The sequence below is a fragment of the Rosa chinensis genome, chromosome 5 (genome assembly GCF_002994745.2).
Source record: "Rosa chinensis cultivar Old Blush chromosome 5, RchiOBHm-V2, whole genome shotgun sequence".
In the NCBI taxonomy this organism is placed as follows: Eukaryota; Viridiplantae; Streptophyta; class Magnoliopsida; order Rosales; family Rosaceae; genus Rosa; species Rosa chinensis.
Genome location: NC_037092.1, coordinates 10,444,810 through 10,457,548, shown reverse-complemented (window position 1 = coordinate 10,457,548; position 12,739 = coordinate 10,444,810). Strand labels below are relative to the sequence as shown.

At 38.1% G+C, this 12,739-nt stretch overlaps 2 protein-coding genes across 2 annotated transcripts; both read right to left on the bottom strand.

The window, feature by feature from the left end:
• Positions 1-121: 121 nt before the first annotated feature.
• On the bottom strand, positions 122-6,499 carry LOC112202170 (protein BREAST CANCER SUSCEPTIBILITY 1 homolog). Its single transcript, XM_040507147.1, has 14 exons — positions 6,316-6,499; positions 5,932-5,985; positions 5,769-5,839; positions 5,564-5,677; positions 4,590-5,062; positions 4,171-4,284; positions 2,810-4,054; positions 2,591-2,691; positions 2,127-2,313; positions 1,945-2,042; positions 1,729-1,855; positions 1,458-1,623; positions 1,195-1,313; positions 122-938 (listed from the first exon to the last, which is right to left on the bottom strand). Exons 1-14 carry the CDS (start codon positions 6,369-6,371, stop codon positions 591-593), a joined length of 3,273 nt encoding a protein of 1,090 aa, XP_040363081.1. The 5' UTR covers positions 6,372-6,499; the 3' UTR covers positions 122-590.
• A 598-nt stretch (positions 6,500-7,097) lies between these two features.
• On the bottom strand, positions 7,098-9,202 carry LOC112166862 (pentatricopeptide repeat-containing protein At4g21065). The gene has a single exon (XM_024303785.2). The coding sequence runs from the start codon at positions 9,112-9,114 to the stop codon at positions 7,273-7,275; it is 1,842 nt and encodes a 613-aa protein (XP_024159553.1). The 5' UTR covers positions 9,115-9,202; the 3' UTR covers positions 7,098-7,272.
• Positions 9,203-12,739: the final 3,537 nt, after the last annotated feature.

The following is a 12,739-nucleotide window of genomic DNA, read 5'->3' as shown; positions in this document are numbered from 1 at the left end:
GGCATTGGAGCATCTGTTTGAGTCCTGCTACATGAAGGTCTCGGAACATGAGCAGAAGAAAATTGAGAAAAACAAGGCCGAGGTGAATGCTACTTAATTAGCTTCTGTCATCCCCAAAGAAGGAAAGGTAATTAGAAACCAGAAATGCCTGGTCTCTCCACTTTTGCAGTTTTGTTGGGTTGTCAATAAAAGACAACAAACAACTTGGAAAACTTATAACAAAAGAAAGAAGCAGTTGTAATTTGTCAGAAGTAGAAGAGATTAGTGATGCTGGAGATTGTTGTTCATGAACAATCAGCTAGTTCAGGTTTCTAGGTTGTAAACTTACGATTTTTCTTCTCATTTCATGTTCATCCTGGATATCAACAAGGTTGATAATGGAAGGATGTACATAATTTTGGAAGCTCTTGTTTTCATTCCTATCTTTCAAAAGTGCAGAACTTTGGTGACTATTACCTTCAAGCATTGTTGGCTGCATCACATAATTAACTTTATTATCATTCAATAATATAAATATATATATAACTGATTCTGGAGAATTTGGAGAAGTTCTGATACATGTACATAACTTCTGGGAGATTTATATTCTATTAAGAGAGATTTTGTAACTTGCAGGCTGCAACAGAGTTCAAAATCCATGAATTGCTTACTACATTGGCTTCAGCAGAACTTGCCAAAGACTTTGCATCCGCCTGCCTTTGGTTGAAAATGGTACCCTTCTTGCTAGGATGACATTGATCAGGTAGCTCAAGACTAAAGATAATGAAGGTTCGACATTCGAGGGGACTTCCAGACGACCCTTTCTGGCTCTCTGGAACAGGCTTTCTGTGCAAAACAGTTCCTCCAGCAGCTATTACAAGGTCTTGTAGATAGCCCTTGTATGAAGGTACAAAATCTCCCATGAAGTAAAACTTAAGCCCATCAAAAAGCTTTGGTTCCTGCATGTAAAAGAGTTTGTTAAAGAAACACAAGGTATTATCACCATGTCTGCACAACACACCAAAAAGTAACCTCCTCATGCACTGAACAAGAATTAGATGCAGAGACAAATGGCATGGCCCTTGAAGGATTACAAGACAAAAGTTCAATTAAATTACATGTATTTGGCGAACAAGAAAATGTATATATAGATCCTTATAACTGCTGAAGGAACTGAGTTTTTCATATCATAGTTGAACACAAGAAAAAACTAACCTTGTTCTGCAGTCTTAGTCTACCAAGTCGAGGGCCATCCCTGATTCCATAAATGTCAACGCTAATTTCATAAGGCTCCTCATTCACTAGTTTCATGGCTTCCATGCAAGCTTTAATCCCTGTAGAGAGAGAGAGAGAGGTAGATTATGATATGATTTTAGTAATAGACACATGTACAAAATCACTTATTTCAGGCTTTGCACTACAAATGTAAAATCCAAATGCCTGAGGGAGAACATTGAAATAGAAAGAATAATACTCACATCCCATGCTCAGTATCCACTTCCCCTCCAAGATTCCCAACAATACTTTAAGGGTTCTTCTGCATGCTCCATTTTCATCTATTGGCGCAACAATATGTGTGATACTAGAGTCCCACTTCTTTAAGACTGTAACTCCAGATAATTTTTCAAATTCTGCAACATATTCCTGTTTGTAGACAACAAGGAATATTGGAAATATTTAGCCTATTTTACTACCAAAAAGGATAAGGAGAAAAGAGAAAAAAGCAAGCACTTTAAGCAGCTCTATTACCTGCTCTGCATTTGTGAGAGTTGAACAACAGAGAACCAATTTCTTGGATGATCCACAAAATTTCAGATCCTGACAGATATTGCTGTCTTGTTTAACAGCAACTTTATTATGATCAGCACCAGGTTGTCTGCAACAGGAAAAGGAAAAAAGATAAATGAGAATCTTGTTAGTAGAAATGCCAATATTTCAGATCTTTTGAGTAAAAGGTGTACATACTTTCTAGGGTTGCTCTTCTTCCTCCTTGCTTCAGATTCAGAACTTTCATTTGGCAACTTAGAAGAGGCATGAATGGGGCATAACATAACAAAATTATCCTGATTCAAGACATGTAGAATTATATTATAGATGGAAATTGAGAATATGGGATGATACTAACACTTCTTTAAAATAATACATACAGAATCCCATCGACATTCAGGAGTCATCTTTGCACAGCTAACATGAAAGCTCTTACGACAACTCTTCTCATAACACCCAAGAGATGCTCCTTTAATTCCACAGCAACAACATTTAATTCTACGACTTCTAGTTAGCTCAGCTTCAAGATTCATAGCAATATCATCTTCAAAATATACGTTGGGAGCCCTGCACATAATGATTATCACTTTATAAGCAGCAAGCACCTAAAGGAAATCTAGATCAGGCTTTCACAATCAGTGTCACATGTTTCAAGTAAGAAACCACTAAAGTATAAATCTGGTTTAAGTATTAGATCAAAACTTCTCCTCATTTGACGCTAAGTTGAAAAACTTTTCTTTTTTTTTTGGGTGAAAAGAAATTCTGGTGAAAAACTTTATATAAAATAACAGCAAGATTCAAACTCTAAACCATGCTCTTGGTTCATTTCTATGATTTTATTTACCATTCAGTGCAGTTCCTGTGTGAATGTATAACCTTGGACCCTCCATTGTGATCTGCAGCAACAGGCTTGCCATTATAATAGTGAACCATTTCTCCTGATGCCTGCAAATTAGGTTTTAAAAATGAATGTCAGCTTTGAATTCTTATAGAACATGCAAGATGAGGAGGGAACTGAACTATAAGTCACCCAAAAGATACATAGGGAAGGAAGCGAGGAAACCTCTGATTCTTCTGATGAAAGACAAAAGGCACATTGAATGTTACTAGTAACGGCATCACATCTCCTCAAAACCACATCATTCTTCAATGTAGGAAGCTTCTGCATTGATGATCGGTCAGTAAAAATTCTAGCATTGGAATTGCCTTTGCTCTTCTCAGAGGGTTGGTTACCATTTTCATTAACATTATGTTGACCCTCTCGAATCTCAATAACAGCCTCATCTTTTGAATTGTCATCAAAGGAAACTCTCAACTTTTTGGTAGTTTTTCGATCACATGACTTGGCTTCTCTAGCACATTTTCTGACTCCTGATAGTTCCCTGCTAACATTTGTAGGGAGATTTCTAAGGGGCAACTCAGTTGGAGCATTCTTATTTGCTTGCTTCTTGATCTCTGATACCTCCTTATCCTTTGAGTCATCACCAGAGGAAACTCTGACCCTTTTGTTGAATTTCAATTCTCGATCAGATGACTTGGCTTCGCTAGCAAGTTTTGTGGATACATTCTTGACGTTAGAGACTTTCCTGTTATCATCTGTAGGGACAGTTACATGGGACGACTCAGTTGTAGTATTCTTATTTGCTTGCTTCTTGATTTCCGATACCTCATCGAGTATGTTGGGCATAGAGACCACCTTTTGTTTCCTTGACCTTACAGAGCGACACTGGTTCTTGGCATTTATCTCCGTACATATTTTCTTAGCCTTCTCCTGGGTAAAAGCTTCATCACTGCCTTCATTCTTTTCTAGTGAAGTAGGTAATTCAGTTAACCCCTTCTCAGCACTGCCTTCATTCTGCCTTTCAGCACCAATAGAGAGGATGCAAACACTTTCACATGTTGGCTTAGTTGCGAGCCGAGACGGATGAGCTTTCTTATTCCTTTTGCCAGCCTTGGCCATAGAACTGTCACTATTCTTGGAGCCGTGTTCTTGATAAAAATCTTCAGAACCCTTCAAATTAGCACTACTATTCTCAACCAGGTCCATATGACTTGTAGCACACTTTCTTTTAGCTATTTTTCTTGCTTGTCTGCCTCTCTTGTTAGATGGTTTGCAAAGAAATTGATGATTAGCATCTTCAGTTTTATCATGTGGAAGATCAGGCAGCAAGATTAAGTTTCCACTACTCTGTCTAGAATTTCCGGACCTTTCTTTTTCAGCAGTGACTTGTTCACCTATTTTCTTGTTTAGTAAAGCTTCTTTTAGTTCCTTCACTTGAATTCTATCAATTTGATCACTATCCACAACCTGCATATTAATTTTATCTTAGTAAAAGCCACGTTTCCTTTGAAAATATTGGAGGACATGACAACAGTAGAATTAGCACAAAGGTGAAATTACATCATATTTAGATGACCAGATACCTGCATCTTAGAAGGACTTGCAAAGAGCTCAGGGGAGCACGGCCTTTGCGTCCATTCGAACATTTCACTATCAAAAAAATCAGCAACATTGGAAGATTTCCCCTGCACTTTGCCCTACATGAGATTATCAAAGCTTAAGATAACTTTATGGCATCATGAAGATTTTATTGAAAAATTGCAAAATCCATGACATAAAAGAAATTGGCATCACCCAAGTGCCCTTTTATTTTATTTTTTTATGTTCTTTTTGGTTTCAGATCAGTGTGTAAAGGAGCAACTTGTCAACTTATTAATTTACTAAGTAGCACCTACTGCAATCAAAATCTGGCAGAAAATTTAGACCTAACTGCATGACCAATTAAACAACAGCTCTAGTCTTTTCAAAGCTAGCAATAACTAATAACAGGTTATACACTTACCAGTGGGCTCAATCTAGAACAGTCTTCATCATCTGACTCCTTGATATCACTGAAAGTAGGAACATTGGGAGATGGAATATCATTAAGCTGATCACCACTAGAAGGCTGACTCAAATTTTCAGCATCTTTGTCACTCAACCAAAAGAAAGGTGAAAGCACCGGTTCTCCCTTTTCATTTAAAACAGGCTTCTCCTTTAGTGTTGTAGACTCCTCCTTTGACTTTTCATCAATAAAACCACCCGGTAACTGTTTAGGCCGTGTAGGGGTTTCTGAAGGAGGACATTGTGGAACCTGAACCCTTTTCTTGGTTGGAAATGAAGGCTTAACCGAAACAGATTCAGAGTTCTTTAGATTGGATTTAGTTTTCCATGATCTTTTCCCTCTTACGGTTCTCCCGTTCCCAGCTCTATTCTGAGAAAGTTTAGGAGGATCTTGATCATCAGGGTTCTCACCTTCAGCTTGCTGCTTTCCATCTATTATAAAGGCAACGGCACAGCAAAAGAACCATAAGTCCATAAGTAGAAATAGCAAGTACCTTAGCATGAACTTGTACTAAAAACAGTGAGATTAAGAAACATCAAAAGAAAATAATTATACATTCAATGTCCTTGATGCCAATTTTATCCTAAAACTTCCAACACACAATCAACTGACTACAGTCTGATATATTGGAAGTATACACCCAGAACTTAATGAAGTGAGTTTAGCATCCTACAAGCCCCATCATTTGGGGAAAAAGAATGAAGTGAAATAGCTTCCTAACACATTTCAGGTAATGACAGCTGCATAACATAACAGATAGATTAAATGTTATCATGGTAACAGAAAGAATGGAAGTCTGGCATCCTTCAAAGCCTTTGAGAATAAAACAATTTGCGTATCTGTTGCAACACAGCACTTACAAGTTTAATTACACCAACATACACCGGCAATCTTAAAACTACCGCATATAAAATGCATGTGCAGAAGAATACCTGATGATTTAGCTGACGGCGCACTTTGAGTCATAAACATGTTAACACCCGAAGCATCCTCCATGCTTTTGTAAATACTAACCAAATTGTCCATATGAGGAGCAGGGCGAACCTCTGTACAAAAATCATTGATGAAAAGTTAAAAACTACATAGATAGTATGACAAACCCCATTTCAGTCACAAAATAAAAGAGTGTTATCATACCTCTCCGCTGATATGGGATCTTACAAACAGGGCAATTGGAACCAGATTTCATTGATTTCACAATACAAGAGCTGCAAGAAATAGCAATTGGTTCCGAGTTTCAATACAGTGAAAATCAAACCAACATTTATATGCAAAACAAAACAACAAAGAAGACTCTTACTTGCAGAAGACATGATTGCAATTCAGCGAAACGGCTGAACTAAACAGACTCAAACTGCAAAACCAAAAAGAGAAAAATGAACCCATTAAGCGAATACAAAGAAATTTCAAGAATCTGTACACCCAGAATCAAGCTAATACATATAAATTGAGATGGGTACTATCAAGGCTTAAAAGGGTCTGTTTGGGCTTGATTTCAACACAAAAATCTTGCATTACTGAGATGGGTATTTCAATTTCACAGAGAACAGCAAGCAGATAGTAAAGGGTACGAATTGGGCTCTGTTTAATTGGGTATTTCATCATCAAAAATGGTTCTTTTTCATCTACGAAATGATAAAGAAAACACATAGAATCGAAGTTTTTGGGTATAGAGAGGGTTTACCATATTGGGCATTTGAGTTCTCTGCCCATTTTCTCGAGGTGCGCCAGATTGCCCATTCCGGATTTCTGATCAGAGAAAGAGAGAGACGGAGAAGAAGTAGAAGACGGAGGGTTTTGTTTTTGGGGTTTTATATTGAGATTTATATCTTCCAGGAGAAGCTTGGGTTTTGAAATTAGACCCGCCAAAGTTTCTGAATCTCAGGCGCCCACTTTCGCACTTTTGGCGGGGTTTTCAAAATTTTGACATGAACTTCCAATGTGCTATTCTTTGGTATAGAGCCACTGGATTTGGAAGGTGTTAATGGCTTTCCTTAAATCTTCTCTTTATTAATCCTTGAAGAGATTAGAATTAACTAAATGCGTCGAGGGAGACATAAAACCTTGACCTCGAGCATCAATACAAGAATCCTCATAGAGAACATCCCGAATAATAACAGGAGTCTCCTCTAACCATACATCAGAGATATAATTAAAACTAGCAAGATGCACTAACCTATTGACCACACCATTTGCTTCACGAAAGATGTGGCTAACCTAAAAAGATATCCTATTAATCCTTGAAGGGATATCCTTTTTCATGGACAAAGTAATTATCCTTTTCTTATTTTTTATACATAATTCTTATTCTTTTCAAAATTGTAAAAAAAGGGGGTCTAAATGTTAATTGTTTTAGAGGTTGCAACTATCCCAAGAGAACTGATTTGAAAGTTGGAACAGAACTGGCCAATAACTTGGAACATAAAATTGTTTATAAGTTATAACTTGGAGCAAGGGTATATATACCAGCAAGGACAGTAGATCTCGGCTTCTATTGTCTTCCAAGACTAATCAAACTCCAAGGTAAAAGAACGGTCATCTTTGCGTGGTCATATTCAAATCTTCAATGGCAGAGATGAAGCTGCCATGCCACCACAACTTTTGTTATTTGAAGTTGACTATTACAAACAGATTACTCATGTTACCAGTAATCACTACAAGAACAAGAACCATCTCTAAAATGGTGAAATCGGCTACGATCCCTCACAACAATCTCCCGATCATAAACTTTTGAGATGAGCTTAAATGCAAGATGACAATCTGCACAAACTCTCAAATTCTTCCAAATCCTAATTGGTATGCCTGGTGCGGTAACTAGGAGCATGAATGCAATTGCAATTTTTTCACTGTGATAGGACAAAGCATTTTCTTTTTCTTCCTCCTCTATGTCTGCAAGAACATTCTCCGTATGAGGCACATAACCTTTCTGTTTCAGTAATTTTGTAATCTCTACCAGCTTTGCATATATCTCATCACTTTGTGCATGAGATCTGTCACCCATAGTAAACTCGAAAACTCTGTTCCTTAACTCAACAATACTATAGCCCGGAGTTTTCTTCACACCTTCACTAAGCATTGTCCTCCTCACCTTTTGCACATCCGACCATCGACGCTCAGATGCGTAGAGATTGGAGATCAGCACATAATCCCCACTATGTCTAGGTTCTAACTGCAGGATGTGGCCTCTTGCAATCTCCCCTAGAGCCGATTGCCCATGTATGGTGCATGCTCCTAATAAGGTCCTCCAAATAACAGCATTGGGGTGAACAGGCATGTCCTTAATGTATTCATACGCTTCTTTCACCAAGCCTGCTCTAGCTAACAAATCAACCATGCAACCATAATGTTCTATTCTGGGCACAATCCGATACTCCTCTTTCATCACTCTAAAGTACTCAAACCCTTCATCAACCATCCCGCAATGACTACAGGCATACAGAACCCCAACAAAAGTTATCTCAGTTGGCACCAATCCCTCTCTTTTAAACTCTTTAAAAAGCTCCAATGCTTCCTTACCAAACCCATTAACAGCCAACCCAACAACCAAAGCAGTCCACGAAACCACACTCCTCTCCTCCATTTCTTCAAACACCTTCTGCGCCTCCCTTATGCTTCCACACTTTGCATAAACATCCAGAAGCGCATTACTAGCATGCGCATTCCTTGTCAAACCCGCCTTCAACATATACACATGAACCCTCCCACCCAAAGCCAAAGCTCCAAGCTCGGCACAAGCGCACAACAAGCTAACCATGGTGAACCCATCCGGCTCAACACCCTCCAAACTCATCTCCCTAAATATAGTCAGAGCCTCATTGGGCCTTCCATTCAAAGAAAACCCATTAATCACAGAGTTCCAAGCCACCAGGTCTCTCTCAGACATTGACTCAAACACCTCGTATGCACTCTCCACCTGCCCACAAACGGCGTACAAGTGAAGCAAAGCGTTCTTAACAAAGACCAACGACTCCAGCCCATTTCTCAGAGCAATGGAATGTATCTTCTCACCCTCTCTCACATTTAACAACTTAGCCACAGCCTTCAAGAGAAAAGGGTATGTATGCGTATCGGGTTCGACAGAATTCACACGCATTTGGTGGTAGAGTTGAATTACAGGCATTGGGTTTTGGCTCTCGGCGTAGCCTCTAATCATGGTGTTCCATGTGAACACATTGGGCCATTGGATTTGGGAGAACACTTGGTGGGCAAAGGACATTGGGGATGAGAGTGACACTGCGGTGAAGATGAGGTGTTTGCCCATATCTGGGTTGGAGAGAGCGACGCCATGTCGTAAAGAGAAGGCGTGGATTTGTTTGAGTTTGGAATTGGAGGAGGCACAGCTTTGCAGGAGAGCAATGCATTTTTGGAGGATGAAGGGGAGTGGATTTTGTGGGCGGGTTGGGGAAGACAAGCTTGAAACTGGGTTGTGATGAGTTATGGTAGTTGAGATTGTGTGGGTGAGTGAGGGCTGCTTTGGGAGCATCACAACATGTTTGTGTGAGAAAGGGCTTTGCTATTGTTAGTTAGGGATGGGTGCTTGAGTGACCCAACTACAATGAGGTTCAAATCAAGTGCTCTCTGTTTTTATGAGTTAAGGTTAGTTTCAGTCCATTTTTCTTTTGTTAAATATATAAAAAAAATTTAAAAAAATAATTCATGTATAAATAACAACTTGGTTTTTTCATTGATTTAGAATTTTTCAGTAGTGAACATTAATTCTTTACTGTTCTAAATATATCTAATTCTAACATAGAATTACAAAATACAAATATAAGGAAAATTAACAAAATTCAACCACAAATGCAAATTGATATCATCCAAGCAAGTTAAAAAAGCCCCCTAAGTATCCCAACCCAGATTCCTGTCAACCTGCACGTAGCATGCCCCTCATCAAATAAATAACTTTGAGTAGGAATTACAGTATCCCACCAAATTTATAACTTCCTCTTATATTTCCCTCACTCAAACACTATCCCACCAAATTGTTATCTCCCTTCTAAATCTCTCTCCCCAAAACAATGCTGGAAGCGTATGTGGCAAGTTTTCAACTGTGCAAACAATAAAATCTCCATGCTCACCAATTAAAAATTTGTTATCATTACATGTTTAATTTTCTTTAATATTTTATTTGAGACTCAATGCGATCTACGTATACACATTAAATACTTTAAAATGATAAATCTCTTATAATTTATATTCTTTCTATCATGTTTTGAGTATGATGGTCATTTTTTAATTATGCGTGTTCAAAATGACCATCATACTCAAAACATGACTTCATCATATATAAAGCATGAAACATTACTGTGTGCTGCTATTTTGTTAACATAATCTATAATGTTTTGAATTTTATTTATTTGCAGACAAATGAAATATATCGGGAAATATCAGGACTAACAACAATTTTCCGGGATGTGAACCCATCTCTTGGAAAAGCAACTTCAAAAAATAGCCTCCTCTCATTGGACTACAGCCTTGAATCGTAACTCAGGTTTCTAATAAACGATCTATATTCAGAAGCAAGAACTATAAGATATAAATAATAAATAAAATCATCTAATATATTTCATAATGCTAAAGTGTTGAGGGTATGCATGGTGATGGTATGAGACAAGGTAAAGGAAAGAGCTCAGCAGGTGACGTCTTGTTAGCAGGGCTGTCAATGGGTCGTGTCGGGTTCCGTTCGTGTCGGGTCAAAGTATTTATCGTATCACAAGATATAAACTCAAACTCAAACCCAAACCCAACCCATTTAATAATCGTGTCAAAAATTTAAACTCAAACCTAACCTATTTATTAAACGGGTTACCCATTTCCAACCTGTTTAACCCATTTAATAAATAGGTAATGTTGTGTTGGACAAAATGACTCATTTAAGGGTTAACAATACGACCCATTTAACTAAAAAAATGCATAAATTGATTAAATTCACTAAAAAATCCACAAGCCGAATAATATAAATAATTATATATAATTCATAAATAATTAAATCCAAAAATTATGAAGCAAAATATTTCAAATTGTTTAATCCGATGATCAAATACTCCTAACGTCCAATATTTCAAGAAGAAATACAGCATAATCGGGTTATACGGGTTCACTTCATGTTGGCGGGTTGACCCGTGGCCAACCCATTTATTAAATGGGTCATGGCGGGTTGACCCACGGCCGACCCGTTTTTTAATCGTGCAGGTTCAACCCGCTTTATTTCGTGCGGGTTTAGAGTTGTGTTATTGGGTCTTGTCGAAATTGACAGCCCTACTTGTTAGGGCGAAAATGAAGAGATTTAATTCCCTTAAATCTATACAAAAATAATGTAGAGAATCACAATGTCTCCAGGTTATTTGGTTACTGATATGTAGTTGATTTAGTGTTAGACAGAGCATGCTAGATACAAATTCTTATAGTCAAGCAAGCACAAGAGAGGAAACCCCTAGTGTTGATGGCAACTCTCAACACTGTGTCAAGCATCGACCCCGCAAGGCGGTTGACGAGGATTTTTGGATCGTTAGACAATTGCAAAACAGGTTTGGGGGGTCGATTGATCTCTCTTGATTGACAGTCGCCTAGTATCAACACCGGTTTCAGATATGTGTTACTTACACGGTCAAGGAGGAGGTGTCGCATATCGGTGTCAGGGTTAGAGATAGCAGATCGACGTCGGGTTTCTCTACTAAGGTTGATTTTGCTGGTGGTGCTCTAGAGGCTTGCTTGATCAGCATCGGGCGAGGTCGAGAAGCGTGTGATTGTAGATCTCTTGCTTTCTTCGTTTGCTCAGGTTGATGGTGTAGACCCAGGTTGATTTTGACACATAATTGATGACATGATGCTGTGTTGGAAGGGCCGGCCGTTAGAAAACTTGACGGCGTGCCAGAAGATGGCCTACTTCTGTTAGGGTTGCTTGTCTGTGGGTTTGGGCTTTTAGGCCTAGACTCATGTATGGGCCAGCTGGACATAATTCATAGGCTTTCAAGGAGAATATCTTGTCACCCTCACTTATTATTTAGTGGATTGGGATAGTCTGGCCTAAGAATTGGACCTTCTTGGGCTTTTAGGCTGGTCGGTATATGGTGTTCAAATGCCTATCTACTCGGATCAAGGCTTCTATTAGAGTCGGTAACTAACCTAAATGGTCAGCGCACCTGAAGCGGCGTATGAATGAGGAGTAACTCCTATTTATTTGCTAGGAAATGGCTTTATGTTGGTACTACAATTGAGTGATTGGCTAATAGGAGGCTAGCTAATGATTATTCCCTTATTTATGTCTTTATTAGTAATTTGACATGAGTTAACAAAATCAACTATTATTTGAAAAAACGGAGAGATCCAAATGCCAAATTTGGAGGTATGAAACTATGAATAGAAACTCCCTCTGATTTTAAGGGGAAAAAAAGTACTTTGGAACTGATTTATGTTATAAATGTCCTTTGAAGTTTCGAATTACTATTTCTAAATTTGGTGTTTTGGCTGTTGGAGCTCTTGGTGTGGCTTATACTTTTCATTTGACATCTCATGGAAAATAGCATGCCAAGATTGGCAAATTATGCAAATGATCAGCATATACCAAAGAGATATAGTGTTTGTTTAAGCAAATAAAATCTCATATTTTGAACATAAGATGATAAGAGTAAAAAATACCCAATTTTCTCACACATGTTACAATTAGATCTTAATTTCCTCTAATATCTTACTTTTAGAGTTTATACAACAAGTAATTGAATTTGAATCAACTCAAAATCTCTTACTTACAAATAATAGACTTATTCCACTAGACCGATGATTTTGGATGTGTTGTTGTTTTATGAGTCTATCAAATTGAAACTATGCACATTTAGAACAAAATCTGTAATAATTGAAAGAAATGGCCTTTTTTTTTGGGGTGTGAAATTTGCACTTCCCTTTTTGTAAACTACACTCCTCTCTTTTTTTTATAATATTTTTTTATTGATGATGAGTGTTCAATTTCCAAAATTGCCCTCGTCTGGTCTCTCTGTCATCCCTTCTCTCTCCCCCTCCTCCCTTCCCGAGAATAGCTTGATTTCCTGATAATCTGTGTTTCTCTCTTCCATGGCTCTACTCCCTTTAACTTCATTTCCTTTCAGAAACTG

Bases quoted from the DNA above. Each gene is read 5' to 3' on its own strand.
- LOC112166862 (XM_024303785.2), bottom strand. From the start codon at position 9,114: ATGCTCCCAAAGCAGCCCTCACTCACCCACACAATCTCAACTACCATA.
- LOC112202170 (XM_040507147.1), bottom strand. From the start codon at position 6,371: ATGGGCAATCTGGCGCACCTCGAGAAAATGGGCAGAGAACTCAAATGC. The intron at 5,986-6,315 runs GTAAACCCTCTC...TTGGTTTTGCAG, and splicing joins GAACTCAAATGCCCAATATG to TTTGAGTCTGTTTAGTTCAG. The intron at 5,678-5,768 runs GTATGATAACAC...ATTTTTGTACAG, and splicing joins GATCCCATATCAGCGGAGAG to AGGTTCGCCCTGCTCCTCAT.